Source organism: Telmatherina bonti (genome assembly GCF_933228915.1).
Source record: "Telmatherina bonti genome assembly, chromosome: 4".
Taxonomy (NCBI): Eukaryota; Metazoa; Chordata; class Actinopteri; order Atheriniformes; family Telmatherinidae; genus Telmatherina; species Telmatherina bonti.
Window position 1 is genome coordinate 24,545,021 of NC_136622.1, and position 21,296 is coordinate 24,566,316.

Sequence of the window (21,296 nt, forward strand, 5' to 3'; positions counted from 1 at the left end):
AGTTGCTCTTTCTGTTTGTTGCGTTTTTTGACTTTTCAATGTTCTTTCTGACTATTTCAGTTTTGATGCTCAAGTTTCAAGAAGAATTTACATTTGTTATGATACTATGTCAAATATGTGTCAGGCTCTGTAACAGTATGTGTTTATATTCAGAGGGACATGGCCGCATGAATCTGTCTCTAAGCATGAGTGTGTTTGTACATGTGTGTGAATGCTGCAGCCAGGCAGTAAATATTACAACCGCCTGTTCTGCATCAAACCGTGAGTGTACGGCACTGACATTGGGGAGTTGTGCGTGAGACAGGGACCATCACCTAAAAAGTTCAAATTTGCCCTCTCTCTTATGCATACATAAATATTAGACTTTTAGACACTGTTTCTTTGCTAACCTTACATTTCTGCTCTCTTCACTTTACATCTATGGCCTCAATATCTTCCTATAACTTTAAATGACTCACCAACCCCAAACCATTTCCACACACAACTGTCCCACAGTGTCTGGAGTTCTTTTGGTTTTGTACAAAAGAAAGATGTACAGTTTGTCAGTAACTTATTCAGACCTCAGTTATCTTGGTAAGCATTATCACTGTTGTGGATTTTCTGGTTGTGTTTGAGCTAGTATCTATCTTTTCTGAAACTTGGTTAACATTCTTGATAAAACTTTGATCAATTTGTGGTAGCTTAAGAGTTTTTATTCATCTTTTCTGTCTGTGTTTGAATACATATACTCAAACACATGCATACAGCCCAATAATCCTTCTTCAAAGTTATACACATTAGCTTGTTCAAGACAAACATGTAGTGTTTCTTGCCATGACGTTACACTAAGCTTTTCATTTATCACCTTATGTGTGAATTGACCAGGATGGGAAATGTCAGTGGTGCAAAGCAAAATGTAAAACGCGGGATGAAGCAGCTTTCACAAAATACATCTGATTAGCTCATCTGCTACACATTTTAGTGGCTATTAATCAGATTATTCACTAGGAATCCTGCCTAAGAAGCATCAATGGTCATTTGAACCATACATCCTTAAATTCAAATGATGCCACTTACAGAAAAGAGTTCCTAGAATCTGCTCTGGTGATAGCCACTCTTTGTGTTATCTGACCAGTCTTGTGACAGAAACGTCACAAGCTCACACACACTTCTGGCAGTTAATTTTCCACACAATTACCTGCTCTGTTTGCACATGGCCCCAGATGACACACACAGCACTGTCCTCCCTTTCCTTCTGAGCATCAGGAAGACTTAAACTGACTAGAAAATAAAAACATAACCCTGATCTCTCTCTAGTCCGTGCTGTTTTTGAATGCATGTGTGTGTGCTCGGGTGTGTGTGTATATAATTTCTGCGTATACGGTTTCAGTTACAGAAGATGATGCTTCTTTTGGACACAACAAAGAGGCTGCAGGAAGGTTTTAGTCTTCCCTGTACTGAGAAAACATGCTGATTCTACACAGGGCAAGTATCAGAGATGATGTTGCAGGTAAGAAGAAGTAGGAATGAAGCACTTTAAAAGAAAAATAACCACAAGAAACAAACTGAATGCATATTTCATATCTAAACAGTTATAACATTGCATTCATTATCAAGCAGATCATATTCCTGTGCTATAAAATGTTTGGAGACCACCTCGGTGCAGCAGTTGATTCAAAATAGATCCTGCTGCAGGGTTAGAGACACTCTTACAAACATTTTGACATGATAATCCGTCTGTGTCACAGAACAGCAACACTGAAAGAAGGTGAGGAGCATGTGATGAATACAATTTAGCAAGCAAGAAAGACATGTTTATTGCTCTTTTATCTGCAGTCATGCATTCAGACATACCAGGAAGTTGCTTAGAAGTTTGGGGAAACACTGGCACGAAGAGCGCTGGAACTGACGTGTCAAGATGTCTGCAGTGTGGCCTGCGTGCAGACTCATCGGCTCATGTGTTTCTGTATACATGTGCATGAATGCCTTTGGTGTTTATCCCACTTGCGTGCTGTGTCCGTGTGTCCGTGTCCGTTTATCATGCACTTGAGTTCCCAGCGACACATCATGACACTGATGTTAGGAAATTGACACTGATAAACAAACCGTGCCAGCAGGAGGACCCAAACAATGTGCAGCAACTGCTTTATTACTCCGTTTGCCCCAGGTGTCAAGTTACTGAGATCCTAAGCACCATAAAAGCCCTCTCTGTGGTTCCGCTGTGTGTTTGTGTGTGTGCGTGTTTGCTCTGGCAGAAGCTCCCCTGTGACTGGTTATATTGGACATGCTCAAACAAAGCCAAACACACAACAGGAGCCACAAGCAATTAGGCCTGCCACAGTGCATAACTTCTCTCTGAACACCCTCTGATTCCCCCTCACCAACATCTTTCTCCTTTACCACACATTTCAACCTCCGATCCACCATCACCGGCACAGCCTCACAAATCCGTCTCAGACACATTTGTGCATTACAGTTTGATGGGATCTTCGTGGCATCGGTGGCGTAACTATTATTGCATGTCATCCTTAGTATAACATGTTGACCTCTGCAGGAAGAATGTTGCTGACTGGCACAGGTATGTCTGTAATGGTAGATGGCTGCGGAAGCCTTTGGATTATCACACATTAAGATGGTTTAGCATAAAGCTGGGTGGGCCCCGTGTCTCCATTTCATCCTGTCTTTGGGAAAGATTTGTCTCTATCCACTTTATGGTAATACTCCTCTTTCTTCTAACATCTTTGGTAATGTTCACTGGAGTTTAAGACATTCAGTTTATAAAATCCTCTCATTGTAATCCCTTATTCCTGCAAAGTAGATGATTAAGATATACTCTCATGTCAGAATAAAGCCAGTCAAAAACTGATGGATATTATTATGTCTGAATAAGACACTCTGGAGTCCGTTTAGAGGGTGAAAGGTCACCGCCTGTGGTTGGACAGTAGACACTATGAGGATCTGTTTCGAATCAAAGAAAAAAAAGTAAACACAATATGGGTCAACCTCTCTTTCTCCTTCTCTCTCTGTATATCTCAACCCCTCTCTTTCTCTTTGTCTTTCTTTCTCCTCTTGCTTAATTTTTCGTGGCGTTTCTTTGGCCTTTTGTGACTAAACACTGCATAAGAAAAACTTTGTTTTCCTGAAAAGAAAAGAATAAGAACACAAAACTTATGCAGAAAGGATGAAGAAATGGCACGGTGTTGCAGTAGTAGATGGTGGTGGGATTGGGCGTGTATGTGGGGTATGTAAATGCCATCGAGGCACTTATAAATCAACTTTTTTTTTTTTCTTTTACTATTTTTTTTGTCCAAAAATGACCAAAGCATTGTTCTTGACCAACCATTGCACTGATTTTGAGCCAGACCATTACCTTCAGTTAAAAACTTTCAAGAAATGAAAGAAAGAAATGCTAAATGTTCCAAGTTTTATTAACAAAGCTTCAGCGATCTGCAAACACCCAACAAAGCACACGTTCATTTTTCAGTATTTCAGAGACATACTGACAAATTAATGTTTATCCAATAAGAGTGCCCACATTTTGTAGTAGCTGGTGGAGCTCTCCTATTACACACACACACACACACACACACACACACACACACACACACACATGTTCTTTATAGGCAGGCTAATGGAGCAGAGTTCTTCCTGTGTGTGTTTGTGTGTGTGAGATGTGGTTTACTGTTGTTTGATGTGTTCAAGAATCCTGCATAGGAGAGCACCCTGAGCCGATCTTATCACATAAAAGCCCTCGCATTGGAAGAAGACAATCAATTCTCTTTTTTAACTTAATAGAAATCTGTGTCCCTGTGAGGCAAAATGTGTGTGTGTATGTGTGCGCATGAAATACTGACCGCTTGTGCACGTGTGCACCATTTCTCTAACTCAATCAAGTATGTAACCCAAGGCCAAACACACACATTTGATTTCAGTCAATTCTGAACCCAGAGACCTGTGGCTAGAATGGATCAGAGACATGACAGATACGTCAGTGTGTGTTATTGCCAGCATGTGTGTAAAGATACAAAGGAGAGGGAACATAAGAAGCACAAGATAAAACAGGAATTTCACTTGCATTCCTTTTTTTTTTTTTAATTTCATATTGAAATTACATCGAGTGTGACCTATGTGTGTTTAAGATGCACGCATTTAAGCACGCCCATTTAGATGATGTTAGCAGGCATTAAAACCTTTTTGAAGACCGGTTTTGTTTATTTATAGGCTCAAGGCATAGTCACTCCATGGCTTAGCTCAGCATGGCATTTATTATTTGCCAGAAATGTTACTCATTTTAGGCTGCTTTTAGAGGATCCTATCATGGGCTGCTGGATTGCACGTCAACTTTTATACTAAGATAAATTGACATTTCAAGAAAAATATTCCATAAATGTTTATTCTAAATGATTTAATAAGTGTGAGAACCATAAATCCTGCACATAACAATCACTGGTACTTCAGACCCTCATCAGTAAAAGCTTTAACTAAACACAAAATGTAAAGAACACTTGGGGAGAGCAGTCTTCTGCAGAGCCCACTGTCCTATCTCACAGTTATAGGTGAACTGATATGGATCCTCCTCCTCTCATCTGGCTTGGCAGAGGAATAAAGTACAATAAGCATCAGTGAGCATGATCTTTTGCTTCTTTCACAGCAATAGTTTCAGATAGTGCAAGATTACATACTTGTACTGGTATATAAGTATTGTGCAACTTCTGTGCCATTACAATGGCAGATGCCCAAAAAACCCTGAAAGCACCACGGGTGCACGGCAGTGTTTTATATTCACTGAAACAGTTTTAGGACACTTTTATAATTTGCATATTTGGCACAAGTGGTAGAGCTGATTCTATTTTCATGGTTTAATCACTGAAACTTAAGTGTCTCCTGATGGCAGGGGGAGGCCCTTCATACTAACTCTGTCACTGCTGGTGTGTAAGTATTCATGTGAATGAGTGGATAGAAGCTAAAATAAGTTATGAAAAATATTTCTAATAGTTCACACATGTTGTTTAGATGTGAACCAGCTTAATATCCACATAATCAGACATCTGCCCAGAGCTGCATGAACTCCCTCTGAATACAACATTTACACCATGAGAACCTGGTAACCTACAAATGTGCTTGTTTTAAGCCAGTGGAAATATAGGCTGGATGTACGCTGTCTTATACCTTCCTCATGCTATTTTAAGTTTTTGGAGCACAAGTTAACATTGCAACCAATCCTTTTAATTATGTGATCCAATTATGTGATATTTTGTTTACTTAATTTTCTATAATTCCAAAGACGAATAAGCGAAAAGCTGACCTTAGAGAAGAACCAAGGTGTATTGATGTTTTAGTTGTGTGGTGTTTATGTAAGTCACTGACAACACCAGAAAATGCATTAAAGGGTTTAACAGATTTAGTATCCTCACAAATCAAGAGAGTAGAAAGTTTACTGTAGTACAATACCAAACTCTGCAAGCCAACCCATTTTCCTCCATCTCCTATTCTTTTTTTCAGTGCTGGTGTTCATTACTAAGAAGAGCTTTTTAGTCTTCTTTCTCCCCAGATACCTCCTCCAATTTTTCTCTGGACACTGAGGAGTTCTCAATCCAGTCAAGGGATTCAAGCACATGCCAAGTCTTGGATCTTCCCTCAGGCTTCTTCCCAGTGGGTCGTGTTTTAAACACCTGCAGACAGAATCCTGTAAAAACATGTCTGAACTATCCCAACTAACTCATTTTGATGCAGAGATGAGGGTTGGAATATCCACTGGTAAGTCAGAAGCTTCACCTTTAGGCTCAGCTCTCTTTTCAATACAACAGACCTGCCCTGGATCTGCATCTGTCTGCCCAGTGCTGTCCCAGTTCACCTGTCAATGTCTTGCAGCATTTTCACCCAGTATGAACGCTGAGACTATTCATATAATCCCAAAATACTTGAATTCCTCTACTGAAGGCAGCATGTCATGTTCTACTCAGAGTAGGTAATCCATTATTTTCCAATGGAACGCTATGGCGTCAGATTTGGAGGGGCTGACGCTCATACCAGTTGCTTTGTAATTGGCTAAAAGCTGCCCCAGTGCCTGCTATAGGTCTCTCCTTAATGAAATAAAAATGTTCACATCATTTGCAAGAAAAAAAAAAATCACAACCATAAACCCACCAAACTGAGAAACCTGAGCAGCACCATGAAGGCTGTGAAAAAAAATCAGTAAGAAAACTTTGGCCCTGGTGGAGTCCATCTTAAACCTGAAATAAGCTCAACTTCTGGCTATTTGTACCAAGCTCACACTGCAGTTGTACAGGTACAAACCTGTACTACACCCCCATAGAGGTAATGTCAAGATAATTCTCCTTGCAAATTCTGCCCTCTATAAACACTGACGTTTATAAATGTTAAACAAGTTACATTCTAAGATAACACTGTGTACTGGATTGTTTCTGTTCCTAAATTAAATTAAAGCTGAACCAAACAAACATTCCTCTTAATCAAGACACTAACATATGCACAGATTCCCATTTATAAATACACACACATACACACATGCTGTACTCTGTGTTTCATTACAGGCCTGAATGTCATGCCATTGTCTTTGCTCACCACCACCCCCCCCCCCCCCCCCCCCCCCCCCCCAGCCAATCTTTGTCTCTGCAAGATTCCTGCTTTGTTTGTTTAATGGTGACCAGTCTTGTCTTTACGCAGTCTGTCCGCCCACATTAAGGCCTCTTCTGTGTTACGGATGCTTGCTTTAAAGATGAAGGAGTGCAGAGATTACACTGTGGTTGCCATCTTGCATAGATGCAATGCTTGTTCCACATAAATTTGGTATTGTATTGTAAAAATAAAAAAAATAAAAAAAGTTTTACTGCAATGTTGTGAAAGTTAACAGTCTGCGATGCTTGTGAATGGTAATTTGTCACCGCAAACAAATAAGACCAATGAAGTTTTTGTTTTTATGAGCTTTCAGATCTCCATGGTGCGATTAACTCCTGTGACCTTTCTGCACTTTCAAAATAATTTTCTTCTTTAGCCTTCTCTAAGCTCCCCTTTCTTTCTTTCTTTCTTCTCTACCACTAGTCCCTTCCTCTCTCTCTTTTATCCTTCATGGTCCAAAACTTTGAATACCCACTGGCCTCAAGAGAACAGTCATGTTTCCAATACGTTTCCATTTAGCGGAGACAGAATGAACAAGAGCGGGGCCAAAACATGGGCAGGAAAAATCATCACATTGCCACTGGCACAATCTACTTGTCTTTCACTACTAATAACTTTAATGCTCTTCACATCAGTTCCCCTATGTGCACATATGCATGCACACACCCATGCACATACATACAAATTTGTGCATTCACATGTTGTACTTTGCACAAAAACACATTCAAAGCTCATCAGCAAGGATATAGATGCTCATTCAAACTTGCTTGGGCTGTTTCCTACCTCTGCCGAGAAGTACATAATGATAATTACAGTTTGGGTCTGCATCCCTGAATTAACGAGATTAGACACACACACATACACACACACAAAATCCAGAAGTGCCAGGGGTACTGTGGTGTATGCTAACTTTTGCATAGTGTTGGAGCAGCACAGTGTACAAGCACAGTGGTCTGTTCAGCTATTGTTCTCTATTAAAACCTCGGGGGGGGGGGGGGGACCATGTGAGCAGCACAGAAGTGTGCAAGGCCAATAAAAGTTCCAGTCAAGCCAACAAAGAGCCAGAAAGACTATCACTTATTGATAGTATTATTTTCCAACATTCTGCACATAGAGGATAATATGGTGTGATTATGCAGAGCTGAAACAGCAGAAGTCCTCCACAGTGACCCATTCAATACCTTTTTTATTCAACATTTACAAATTAAGAAACATAAGCACAGATGCAGATACAACCAGATAAAGGGATACACTTTTTTTTCTTTTTTTTTTTGGCAAAAGCAGCCAGAGAAGCCACAGAGGAAAAAACCAAGAGCTAAGGTGTGTGCGTGTGTGTGCCAACCACAGTGTCTTGAAGGTGTTTACAGTGAGTGAATATATGCCAGGAAGCCGCATTGACTCACTTGTGTGGGTATACCAGTATTTCAAGGGCCTATAATGGTAAACCATGAGGGCATTTCACTAAGCCACTGTTTTAATGGCTGTTTTACAACGCAGCACCTCCAACAACATATTACACGCAGCTGCATTTTAAAGCAACCAGCCCACTTTCTTTCAAAAATCACTCACTGCACCCTCTGTTTGCACTATTCAGTCAACTCCTGGTGTTACTCTTCGATTACTATATGTAAGACAACCTGTATTTTTCCTGATTAAACTTAATTTACATCCAGATTTTCTTTACGGCCATAGACCATAGCAGCACCACCTTTCCTTCTCTTCATTCCTTTGCTGACCCCGAGGGCAAGACTGTTGTTTAGGAGGTCGTCACTAGTTACCTCTGGGTGCTGTGTCCTGGGCTGCCTCTTTATGGCCGCACGGCCCACCTAATCAATTGCCTTCTTCTACACAAATGCACACACAAATACACACAGACTTGCAATCAATTAGTCCTGAGATTTATATAACCAAGCGACCTCGGGGGTGTTAGTTTCCCTGAGGCCAATCAGAAAGGGCTTTCTTGCATGTGTGTTTGCGACTGACACTAATTAGCAGGACTAGTGCGCCTACTTCCTCAGCACCATTTCCTGTCATAGTAATTATTAGGTATGTGTGATAAATTCCAGGCCTTCTTCCACTCGTCCAAAGATAAAGAAGAGAACAAGAGACCAAAAGAGGTGGGGAGCATTAAAGAACCAGTGGAAGTTGAAGAGATAGGTGTCAAAAGAAGAGTGATATAAAAGTCAGAGGAGACGTTAAAGAATGATTTCACTTGATGCCGTGCAACTCAAATAGTCACGTTTTCATCTTAAATTGCTTTTCCTGTCTTCTACCCTCGTTGCCAATCACTCAGTGATTAGTTAGGAAACAAGATGAGTTCTCAAGCTCAGGAAAGACCCCTCCATTTCTTTCAGTTTAACTTTATGTAAACCAATACAAAGTGGTCTTGAGGTTCAAAACCAACAAAAGCAAAAAGACATCAAAATTTCAGCAAATTACAACATATTAAAAACAAATAGAAAAAAATTAAAACAGCAAGAAAGAAAACATAGGAAGAAAAATATAACAGCAAACACAAGATTTCACTAGAAAAAGACCAAAATACATTTTGTGAAGTTTGTTATTGTTTTAATTATTTATTTGGAAATGTCCTTTTTTCTGTTGGAGATCTAACTGGAGAGTTTGACCATAAAAGGAAACTTGGGAACTGAGATTTTACAGTAGACAGAAGAAAAAACGGTTTGCAAGCCAGAATTACTAGAATACAGTGGTCTCCTTCTGTAACAAAACACTACATAACGTGGATACTTCTTTGCTTTGGGCTTTGCTTCAGGTGATAACATTGGACACAGGTCAACAAACATGGAAAAACATGTCAATACCCTTAAAAGACATCTTCATTTCTGGTCTTTTAAGCCAGGTAACCAAAACAAGCTGGATAAGCTGCTTGATAGTATAAAACCCGCTTTATGTCCAATATTTCTGCATTGCCATTCATAGTTATTGTGCAATTATTATGATTCAACACATGTTCACGAGGGTCAAACTTTGCTCCATTTCAGCATCAGAAAAGCAAAAAACATCCAGCTTTTTTGGTTTATGCATACTGTATATTACCTAAAGTAAAGCTATATCACTCAGCTAGTTTTTGATTCACGAATTCATTCTACAAAAGTAACAAAGTCCAAAGTTCTCATATAGTGATCTGTGCAAATTTCTGTCAGTTTTACCAGGCTTAGGTTGGCGCTTGCATACACAGGACTGTCAATCATTTTGAAATTTCTGCAAAAAACCTGATTTGCTAAACACACAATGTCAATACACTAGCTGATAGGACTAGTGCTTAAGGAGAAATAAAAATGTTAAGGCACTAATCAAAGCTTTTTTATTTATTGCACATAAGCAAGAGCCACACTTCACTGAATGAGGACATACAGAAGCGATTTACAAGAAGTCCACTACTGACAAAAAGCTCAAAACAGGAGGAGAAGGGTGGAGCCCGCCTTGGTGCTGACATAATAGCACACCTATAGTCTTGACAGCTGACACACACGTCGAAGGTAAACACGAGTGTCAGAGGCCACAGGAGCACAGACAGACATGATGAATGGCCCAAAGTTCCCACGAGGCGACACACACACAAACTTGCCAAGAAAGAGAGGAAGGTGATGTGCGGTCAACACCCCTTCATCACTGCAAAACAGAGAATCCCATTCATATGCTGCAATGACCCTCTAAAGCTCATCATTACTTATTGCAATTGCACTGTGATACCACTGCTTGTGTAAATGTACATTTAGTTGTGGAAGTAATGTAAGTAAGTACTTTAAGATTTGGTTCACAAAAATTGTGATGGCATTCTTGTCTCAGTCAGCTTAGAAGTATCATTAAAAAGTTTCCAAATTCAAAGGATCTGAAAGAAATAGGAACACAACACTGCTTGGCTTTACAAAATAAAACACTTTTTATTGTGCAAATGTTCAAAGAGTGTACGCTCTATCTGGATGTCCAAATCTGTGGCCGAGTTTTTAGGTTTGTGAGGCTGTGTGCACGCACGTGTGTGTGTGTGTGTGTGTGTGTGTGTGTGTGTGTGTGTGTGTGTGTGTGTGTGTGTGTTGTAGGCCCCTCGGAGAGATCAGTGAACGGGGACATGACCTTGCTAGTGGAGCTGGTCTTTCTGTGTGTTTAGTCCTTGTAACCATGGTGATGGGGCTATGCAGACAGGATGTCTACATTGGGGATTTGAAAGTCATAACGCTACTATTGCTCTAAGCTTCATTATGGCAAAAGTTACAGTAACTAGCCAACAGATGGCTACATGAACACATCATGGACAGAACTTAACCTGGGGTTATAGTCGTATTATAGTCCACTAGGTAGAATTACTGATTTTCTTTTGCTCAAGGTGTCAGTTTGAATGAATCACATGATAAAAAGAAATTAGTTTTAGCTATAGATATATTATTGATATTTGACCTAATTTTGCTTTTGAAAAATGGACATAAAAAAATGGACATGGAGCAAGTATATATCAAGTACCAAACTGATTCGGTTTAGGGGAAGAGTTGTTAGTTTTATTATTCAATATGATATTCATGGAACCCTTTTAACATGTCTGAACCACCTTGTATTTAATATGTACAATGCACAGTACCATAGTTACCCTTCTGAGGTCAACAACAAAAACAATTAGTTTATCCATGTTTGTAAATAAAACCTAATGACTATCCAACTACCCACACATGTATAGGCATTGCCATTCATCAGTCAGCCTCATCAGGGCAAGTCTGATCAGTTTGTCACTATATTTAGATGCCTTCTGCTGAGCATTGAGTCCTGTAACAGGAAACACGATGCTAACAGATACCTGATCTGAACATCATCTAGACCAGCTGGAAATTTCATGATGAGAAAGAAACAATGGAGACAGCCTAAATCCACAGAACAAATGCAGTAAGCTCTACAAGATGATCCAACGACCTGCCTGCCAAATTCTTTGACAAGCAACATGTGAGTGTTCCAAGAAGAAATTGTGCTTTAAAGTTGAGTTGTTGTAACAAATATTTATTTATTCTGTCTCTTTTTTTCTTCCTGCATAAATAAAATGCAAAAAGCACATGAAGTTTTTGAAGCATCTTCACTTGTGCTTAGAGTCCAAATCATTTAGATTCAGTTTGGTACACTGTGGAAAATAGAAAACACACAATGCATCGTTGAATGCAGCTGTTTAATAAGACCTGGTCATTTACAAGATGCAACTCTGGTGGATGATTGCTTTCTAGCCAAATGAAAAACACCCCAACAAGCATAAAGAAAGTTGTAACTAAGTTTGCCTCGGTACAAAGACCTCGTGAGAACTAATACGAAGGATTCACTGTAGAGAGCAACTTGAATCTTTTTTCTTCTTTTTAAACTAGTTAAACTAGTTGGTTTATCTGAACTGAAAGAAATCTATAATACAAAAAAATCACATTTCTTGTGAGATAAAACTGAGAGCAATCCATAAAAAGATGATGGAAACAAAACAAAAAAAAAAAAAAAAACAAAAGGAGGATGAAGGTTGTAATGGCTCACGGATCTAAAGCATAAAATATCATTTATGAAGTAAAATATGATGGAGTGGGCATGTATGGCTGGCAGAAATTCTCTGGTTTATTGATGATCTGACAGAAAACAGAAGCAGATGAATTCTGAAGTGTGTGCGGATACACTGTCTATTTTGATTCAGCTTCATGCAGACCTACAGACCCAAAATAACAAAGCAACCTGCAGGAACTTAAAGATAAAGAAGTTACATAGTGTGTCATGGACGAGTCAGATCCCTTGATCTCACTTTGACTGGACTGCAGATTAATAACTAAAGACAAAACTAAAGACATAAAGAGAAGAAAAACACCAAGAAGACATTTACAGTGAAAGATTCACAAACATGGAAAATAATTTTCTGATGAATCCAGACAGTCATATGACAAAGGATTCTAGTTACTATGTGGAAAAGCCATTTTTTAAGACAGCCTCATGTTATAATTGCCCAAGTCATATTTTAAGGTTTTCAGAAATGATGATGCTCAGTGACTCAGCAGTATCAGAAGAGCATTGATGGCAGATGTCTTGCCAAAATATGACAGAAGTTTTGCTATGTGGCTAACAAATATTCAATTCAAATTTTATATTTTCGACAATGGATTGAGATAAGTGTTTTTATTTTTTTTTATTTTTATTTAAATAAAACTTATGGTGTGCTTATTACCGATAACATATTGAGAAATATTTCCATTAATACGGCTGTGTTGATATGCTAATCATTCAAATGCTAATGACAGGACACTGAACGTGTTTGGAGCCGAATCAACAAAGGTCAAAGGCTAATTTGTATTCAGTGAACTTTATACAAATCATCCAAAGAACCCTTAACCAGGTCCTTGCATCATCTGATGCTTGAGATCAAAATTATTTACCAGTGATCCAATTAGGATATGAACACTTTGAACCAGACAGTGAGCCTGAAAGTGTGCACTTTGAGCAAATCTCTATGATATAACTAACTCCAAGATGTTTTGGGATTCCTGACCAAAACTAGATATCAGTATATTTTCATTAAATTCACGTAATCATCTTCAGTTTAATCAATCCACAAACTTTCTCAATTTAGATCTTTTAAATTTTTATGTCTTTCTTTCTATGTTTCTGATTTAGCTTGTCAGTTCTAGGTTCTCCTGACAGTCGATGGCTTCGTCCTCCCACAGGGTAAACATAAATCCAACGTGTATGTGTATGAATATGTGCATATATAGGCAGGTGTGTATGCATGCGTATGTATATGTATGTAGGTTTTTATCTTTCTCATTCTGTCTTTCCATCTCTCTCTCTCTCTCTCTCTCTCTCTCTACAAGGTGTTTTTCTGTTTTCACTTCTTTTCGATTCTCTTCCTGTCCCTCTCCTATCCTCTGCGGTCCAGTCCAGCCGTACAACCTTTGTAATACAATTATGCAAAATAAACAGAAAAATAAAATAAGAATCCAGACTACCCAGGGGAGCATTCTGCTCACTTAAATGCTGGACAAGATGATAAAAAAATTTTAAGAAAAACTTCGGGAAAAATCTCCATTTGTTTCTTTCATTTTGATAACTACATTACAATGAAAATGTTATTAACAGAAAGATAAAAATCTTTTTTCCTGAGTTTGCCTGTAGGCTGATGTTGTGTGACACTATTCACGATTCTTCAGTGAACGATGCTTCTCCCTTTTTCTGGTCCGTTTTATGCCCGCCACACTCTGCTCCCTCCCACATATTCGCAGCTCCACTCCATCTTCTCCCTGCTCTTTCATCCACCACCCTCTCCATCATTCTCCTCCTCCCTTCCTCCATCCATCGGCCCCTCCATCAATCATTCCCTCACTTTATCATCCTTTTTTTTCCATCCTTTACCACTTCCTCCCCAGCTCTCTGCTACAACCTCTATTTTCCTCCTTCAACTGTTTTGTGGTCTTTATTTTGTCTGTCTGCACAATTTCTCCTTCATCTCTCACATGTTCGGCTCCCTCCTTTTCTCGCTTTTAAAAATTTCCACTTTGTCGACTCTACATCTCCTCATACTGGCCTCAAAGCTGCCGCTACCTTTTCATTGCTCTATTATCTTTGTCCATCACCAGAATGTAAACAGAGATAATATCATCCACATTCCCAGTGCCTGCAAGAGGATCGGGTTCAGTAACTGCAGTGTTGTGGCATGTAGTGTTATCCAATTCAGACTATGGAAACATCTCAATGACTAACTGTTCAAAATGTCCAAACACATAATTTCTCTATTGTGCACTTACACCCCCTGACCCCACACTCATTTAATGAGTAGCTCCTCTGGAGGCCATCTGTGTCTGTGTGTGTGAACACTGTACAGTATGGTGGAAACTCAATCTGGTGTGGGGTGATAGAGGAGACCCGCGTAGCTCCTTGTATATAAAAAGCCTTCGGCTTCAAATCTGGAAATGACAAAGATGAAAATGCACTCTCTTCCATTGTTACACATGTACATGTCCACATTATGAGCAAGGGAAGTCCAGCATCCACTAAGAGGATATTGAAAGTTATTTTCCCCCTCTTGTCTCTTTCATTAACAGTGTTGAAAAGCCAAGAGTTCTCTCTCTCTTTCTCCTTGGCTTTTACACACATACATGCGCATTACAAAACACACACAAGCTCCCCGGTTCACTGGGGAACGTGCCTCACACAGCTTGATTCAGCTGGCCTTCTTGACAAATGCCACATTACAGAAAAGAGAGGGAGAAACTTGGCACACAATCAAACTTCTCTCATGATTTCTAAGATTTGAAATACTTCAGTTTGTGTAGCCTCCCCCTCCCCTCCTTCCTTGTGTCACTTTTTTTTTCAGCATTCACTCCCGACTCCTTTTTTTCTCCCTCTTGTTGCCTCTCTTTCTCTGCTCTATATCTTTCCTGTTTAGTTTTCCCTGTGCTAACTTGGACCAGAGCTGCGCTGTGGTAACATGGCCCCATCTTCAGCAGAAAGCCACAATTTGTGTAAGTATGTGCATGTCTGCAGACGTGAGTGATTATATGTGAGTTCCTCTGAGTTTGTGTGTGCATTTGCATGCGTATCTTTGTGGCTTGTTCAGATGTATGTCAGTCTCACGAAGCTTTGCGCACCCTCCCCCCTTTGCAATTCAACAGTCCTTTAATCCTCATCATAAGTGACCCCAAACCCCAGCTTGCAACCTCTTCATACACACAGAATCCAATGCATAGCAGACCACACACACTCATGCCCCCTGTGCCCCCTCCATTAGCTCTCACCAGAGCAGACAAGGCAAAAGCAAAGATTCTTATATACTTTGTTGCTGTTTGTCAACCAACCATCACACTAAACTTCTCCCTCAGTCATCATCTGATAGCAATAAAGTACTAATCTAAGTGCAATGCCATACAAGCACAAAAATATCAGTCACATGCTGGGCCATTGAGCACTTTGCAATTTCACAGGCACACCTGAAGCACACAACATCTGTATCACGTGCAATACATTTCTACAAACAAGCACCCTTGGTAAACTTGGTTGTTGAAAATTGAAACAGACAGGAGGATGTTTTGTGTTAGAGGTTTGTGTTTGCACAAAGAGACAAAGGCGCTCTTCTATCAGCCCCCCATACTACACACACACACACACACACACACACAGAGAGGTGTTTTACATGTATAGACATTCTTTAGGAATTAGTGCGATCTGAGAAGCATAATTGACTTAAAAGTTGTCTTTTCAACACACATGCGCCACCATTCCCTTTTGTACTGTACCAAACGGCTGATATTAAAGGCATTTCTCTGTGGCACGTGACAAGCTGATATGTGGTTCTATGCGCCTTCAATCAGAAAAGCCCAAAGCAGACACACATGTAGCCAGCCCACTGACAGATCACTGAGCTCGCCCACATATTCACACATACCCACTGACACACGCTCACATATGGAAATGCGAGCAGAGTTTTTCTAAAGTTTCCTTCTCTCCTTGCTCCCTCTCGATCACAGAGACACATTCAAATAGAGCCGGACACACTTTTTTTTTTTCCTGACCTGCTGTCTAAGGCCGCACCACCTGTCCTCAATAAATGTTACTTTTTACAAGGCAGCTATACTGTAACTGACCCTACTTCAGAGCACACCTCGGTGCTGATGTCTATATAACACTCATGCACATGTGATCAGGTGACTGGATAAGAGTATCTCTTACAGAGTAAGACTGACTTTTTGTGCTCTGGCAACACAACTGCTGCGGCACAATAAAAATGTTGAAATAAAATGCTAAAGTACTGACTGAATCACAGCAGTCTTGATAAAAAAAAAAAAAAAAGAAAAATCAAGAAATAAATAAAAAACATTTATGTATTACTACAGCTTTACATCAGTCACTATTAATAACACATTGTGTGGTTTATGTTTTCTCAGCATCTTAGTGTTCTTACCAGTACTTCTTACACTACATCACACTTTATTTCCATTGCTTCACTCTATATATTTTTCAGATCTTCAGAGAAATACTGAGCCATGACTGTGAGATATATATGCAGCATGAGGTTGCAGACTATGTGAATTGGAAGAAAGGAAATACTGTAGGTAAGTAGGGCAGATTAGGGGTAGTTAAAAACAAGATGGCAACAATATTGTGCAGCTGTAGGCTGTGTATAACCTTAACTAGACTGAACATCTGGACAGTCTAGTTCACATAAGAGGGAAGGATAAAAAAAAATTAAACACACTAATCAATATAAGCACGACACTGCGTTTAAAGTTTGAGTGTTTAGTATTTAGGAGGATCTGTTGGAAGAAAAGCAATATAACATTTATAACTATGTTTTTACAAGTCTTACCTTAGAGCAAGTTTTTCTTTTTTTTAATGCTTACAGATGGTGCAGAGTCTGCTGTCATGCATGGCTATGTTTTAACAGTTTTTTTTTTTTTTTACAAACGGACTGCAGGATTTTTAGTGGCCCACATGCTTGAAAAGGGAGAATAGGGCAGTGGTTATTTAGTTGGTTCCAATCTGCAACTTGAATTTGACCCAAATAATAAACATATGATTGAAATTAAACATTGCCAACAATGTTATCTAATCCTGAACAGTAAGATCTTTCTAAAATAGATCACATGGCAGGGCTGTTGCACAGAACTGAATGGCAATGTGCAGGTGTGTCTGATTGAGTTACCACTGAATGTAATTGAATGTTAGAGCACCAAATACAGCAAGAAAGACTGTTAGTCTGACACTAACTTCATCTCCAGAATCTCCTCCAGTTGTTTGCGTCTCTCCTGACGAAGACTGCTGAGGTGGCCGTCTCGTTCGTGCAGGCACTGCTGAGTGGAGGACAGCCGCAGTTTAGTGGCATCCAGTTCCTGGCGAGTCTTCTCCAAAGCCCCCATCAGTTCCTCCAACTAATTAAAGGGGGAAAGAACATATTGAAATGTTGTGAAAACCCAGGATAGCCACATTACGCTGCTCAAACATGAAAGAAGTAGTCATTGAATTATTTATTATATGTTAAATCCAATACATGTTCCATTCTGTCCTCAAGCAGTCAAACAAACCTACATGTGGAAACAGTAAAATAATCAGATAAACAATGTTCTTTGGAGGCATATTTGTGTGTGTGGGCTGGAATGCTTATAGATTAAATGAAATGACAGCTTAAATATGAAAATCAATGGGCAGTTGACATCCTGAAGTAGGCAAAATTTCAGGGGATCATAGGTTAGATGAATGACACGTCTACTGACCCTTGCACTGGAAACAAGTGTTCCCTCTCCTCTCCCACCTTTCATCACTTATTTTATCTTTCTCGTCAAGCGTGGTTCTACTTTGGAGTTGGATGGGATTGTGCTCATGCTCTCAAGTACATCTCCTTCTTCTGCACAAACATGCCCCCCAGGCCGTGCAAGCGTGTGTGTCCAATCTGAGTGCCTGATAGACAGGATGTGACCTCAGGGCATCATTATCCTAAGACAGGAAGTGTGTAACTGCTGAACAAGTGCTTCACAATAGAAAGTAGCACTACACAGGGTTTAAAATTTGCCTTAAGTGGACAAAATAATAAATTATTTGATCATTTGTGACTAATTGAAAGTGTTTAGATTAAATTTAAATTTTTGAAGTTAAACTCTTAAATGAGCTGATAGGCGGGTGATGAGAAAAACAACAGGGGAAAAAAAGAAATAAAGAGTTTTGAGGAAAACCACTGCATGGGGTAGGACATGAAAAAAAGAAATGGGCCTCTTTTAAGAAGGGGGCAAATCGTTCACACATTTTCAGGACACCCTCCATATCCTCCAGCTTAGTAGGTGTGTTTCGCAGATGTCAGATAATCTGCTGGCAGACTGGTCAGGAATATCGCATGTGGAACAAAAGAAGAATGACTATAAGCATGGCGTGCAGAGAAATACATAAATTCTCATGTTTTCTTCCAGCAGTGCAACAAGTACTAGTTGTCCCACCCCCCCTCCCCAACATCGGGAACATCGCGCATCTGATGAAAAGATGACCTCTAAATGTCTAAAACCACATCTTGTTTTAATGCTTGATATCTCATTCCAGGCCTTAAATAAACATCAAACCAGCCTTATTATCAATAAATGTCAAAGGTCATACTCACAACTCCCTTCATATCCATCACACGTCGATCAACCATCAGCTTCCCCCCATCCTAGCCCCTCATTAGTGCACCACCCTGGGTAGTCCTCACTTCACAATCACATCATTAATAAGGAATACAATGCATTTTAGTGATATTAAGGACCTAATCAGCTTAGCGGTGAGCCTGTGCGTGCTAATTTAGCTCAACTTCAAGGCAAAGCCCCCCCAGCCAGGCTAAGGCTCACTGATTGGCCCAAAGCCCCTTTGGTTGATAAGCTGATTGAGGGCTCAGAGGTAAGGAGCAAATCCCTCTTGTCCATTTGCGTCGTGTTCCTGGTTCAAAGGCCTAGTTCAAACGGCAGAGAGGGAAAGAGGCAGAAGTGGAAAGAAAAGGGAGTGTGGAGATTACTGTGTGAGATAATTTAAGAAGCCAGATGGGAAAGAACAAGGATGAAGAGCAAAAACGATTTCATGAGGGAGAAAAAGACAGAGGGAGGCAGAGACAAAGTGAGAGACTTAAGAGGACGGGGGTGTGAAGAAAAGTGACCCGGGGCATTACCCATGCTCCGTTTCAGCAGGTCAGCCTGATGGAAGACTTTCAGCGCATTACACATCATGAGACTGATTACTCTGGGACAGAGGGCAGAAGAAAGAGGAAAATCAAGTAAAGAGTGGGGAAAAAGAGGGGGGGGTGGGTGAGAATGTGAGTTTGGCAGGGTGCTCTGAAACCGTGCCAGGGTCAGGTGATCTCTCAGATGGGATCTGTCTCTTTCTCCCTCTACTCCTTCCACACATACTTCTCCTCGTTTTAAAGTCAGTTGACTGACAGCTGTCTGAATTTAAGATAATGGCCCGCTGACTTTCCTTATGTTCTAACTTTATGTCAGTTCACAAAGCCAACCTATTGACAGCTTCTATTGGGCATCGGTGGCCGAGCAGCCGGAGTGCTTGCTGAGACAAACGCCTTCCCTGTTTGTCGGCTCTGTGGCTGTAATTTTATTTTAGTTCAGTTTGTGTAAAAGTTCAGTCGCCAGTATGACTGTATGCTGGCTCGTTATGTTCGCTTTGGGTAGAGTCTGGAATGACTTAAAGTAAAATCAAGTTGACGATGGGCTTTTTGGGGTCAAGTAGTGTTAAAGTGTCACAACGTCGAAAAAGGATCTCCGATTCCTTCGCACACGGGTAAACTTAGGTCAAAGCTGAATCATCCACTGCGTGCGAAAAGTCCCGCAGACATAAATACACTTTTCTTTCTGACTTCTCAGTGTTTCCAAATATTGTTTGATAAACACAGTATCCACGCTGAATGTAAGTTGAGCGTGCAAAGTACACGAAGGAGGAAAAAAACAAGCCACAGTTAGCATTGGCTCTCACAGAATTTTTTAAACTGAATTTGACCTTCTCTTACTTGGCCCCTCTGTCCACCAGTCCCCCTCTCTTCATCTTTTAAGTTCTGCTTGCGAGTGGGCTTAAAGCAATACAGCCATCATTCTGCCTCAAAATGTTAGCTCTTGTTTTAACCGCCGATAGCTCTCATATTACTTGTGGCACTCATAAGTAATGCGAGGTCATTTTCATTCAAATGCATACTCACACCGGGAGGAAACACGCTCCCTTCGCCTTGTTTCTCTTTCCCACCGCAGACACACCTACACTCACACGCAGATACAAAAGCACACACAGTCGTTTCTCTTTTTTTTTTTTTTTTTTTTTTCCTTTTTTCTTTCTGGAGCCGTATTAAGATGTAGACCGAGCAGCTGGCAGTCAGAAAGACAGACAGATAGATAGATAGCAGGACGTACGGGCTAGAAGGGCAGCCTGCTTTCTGTCAGTTTTGCAAGCCTGCAGTCTACAGCTTTGTTAGTAAATTCTGATTACAGGCACATGAATGTACAACATGTCAAACATATGCTTACATTTCCAGCGAAGAAGCTTGAAAAAAAAAAAAAAATGAAGGCAGACTTACTGCATTTCTTCACTCGTTTTTAAATCTCAATCCATAAGAAAATAAAGAGGAGCAGGTTTAGAAAGCGAAAGCCAAAACCAGGGGAAAACAAAATGCAACCATTCTGTTATAATCATATTTGTCTAATAACTACATTCAGCTTTGAGTGTTTCAATGATGCGTGTACATCAGTACATTATGAAACCACATGGTGGTGCAGTTCAGTTCATCACATTTTTTCCCTGGTTCTGGATGAGCTGAGCAGGCTGTGTGTGTATAGATGCATGTCTGTGTCTGTGTATGCACGTATCTAAATGCTAGCTTCGGGTTCACCACAACTCTGTGTAACAGCAGGTAAACCTGTCTGTGGGCTTGAACCCGGGCAGCTTCCTCCTGAGCCCAGAGAGCCTCTCTATGAGCGGAGGTGTTCATGCTTTCTCTCAGCGCCTTCTCCAACTCCATGATCCGCTCTGCTGTCTCTCGCATGGCATCCTGGGAAGTGGAGACAGGTGGAAGCTAGGTAGGGGACAGGAAGAGTTCAGAGGAAGCGTTTTGGAAGGAAAGCAGCAAAAGCCAGGGAGAGAGGTGGTTGTCTTTGAGTGCATTTTGTTCTAAAATGTAATCACGGGAAACAACTTTGCGCTGGTTTTGTGCT

General features: G+C 40.3%; 1 protein-coding gene across 1 annotated transcript in view; it reads right to left on the bottom strand.

The window, feature by feature from the left end:
- LOC306754921 (ERC protein 2-like) overlaps positions 1-21,296 on the bottom strand; it is a gene marked incomplete at both ends in the record, with an annotated part of 113,241 nt that overhangs the window by 23,275 nt on the left and 68,670 nt on the right. Inside the window, 2 exons of the mRNA XM_079239089.1 lie at positions 17,337-17,501; positions 21,002-21,157. Coding sequence (XP_079095215.1) covers positions 17,337-17,501; positions 21,002-21,157 — 321 coding nt within the window. The remainder of the gene's footprint in view (positions 1-17,336; positions 17,502-21,001; positions 21,158-21,296) is intronic.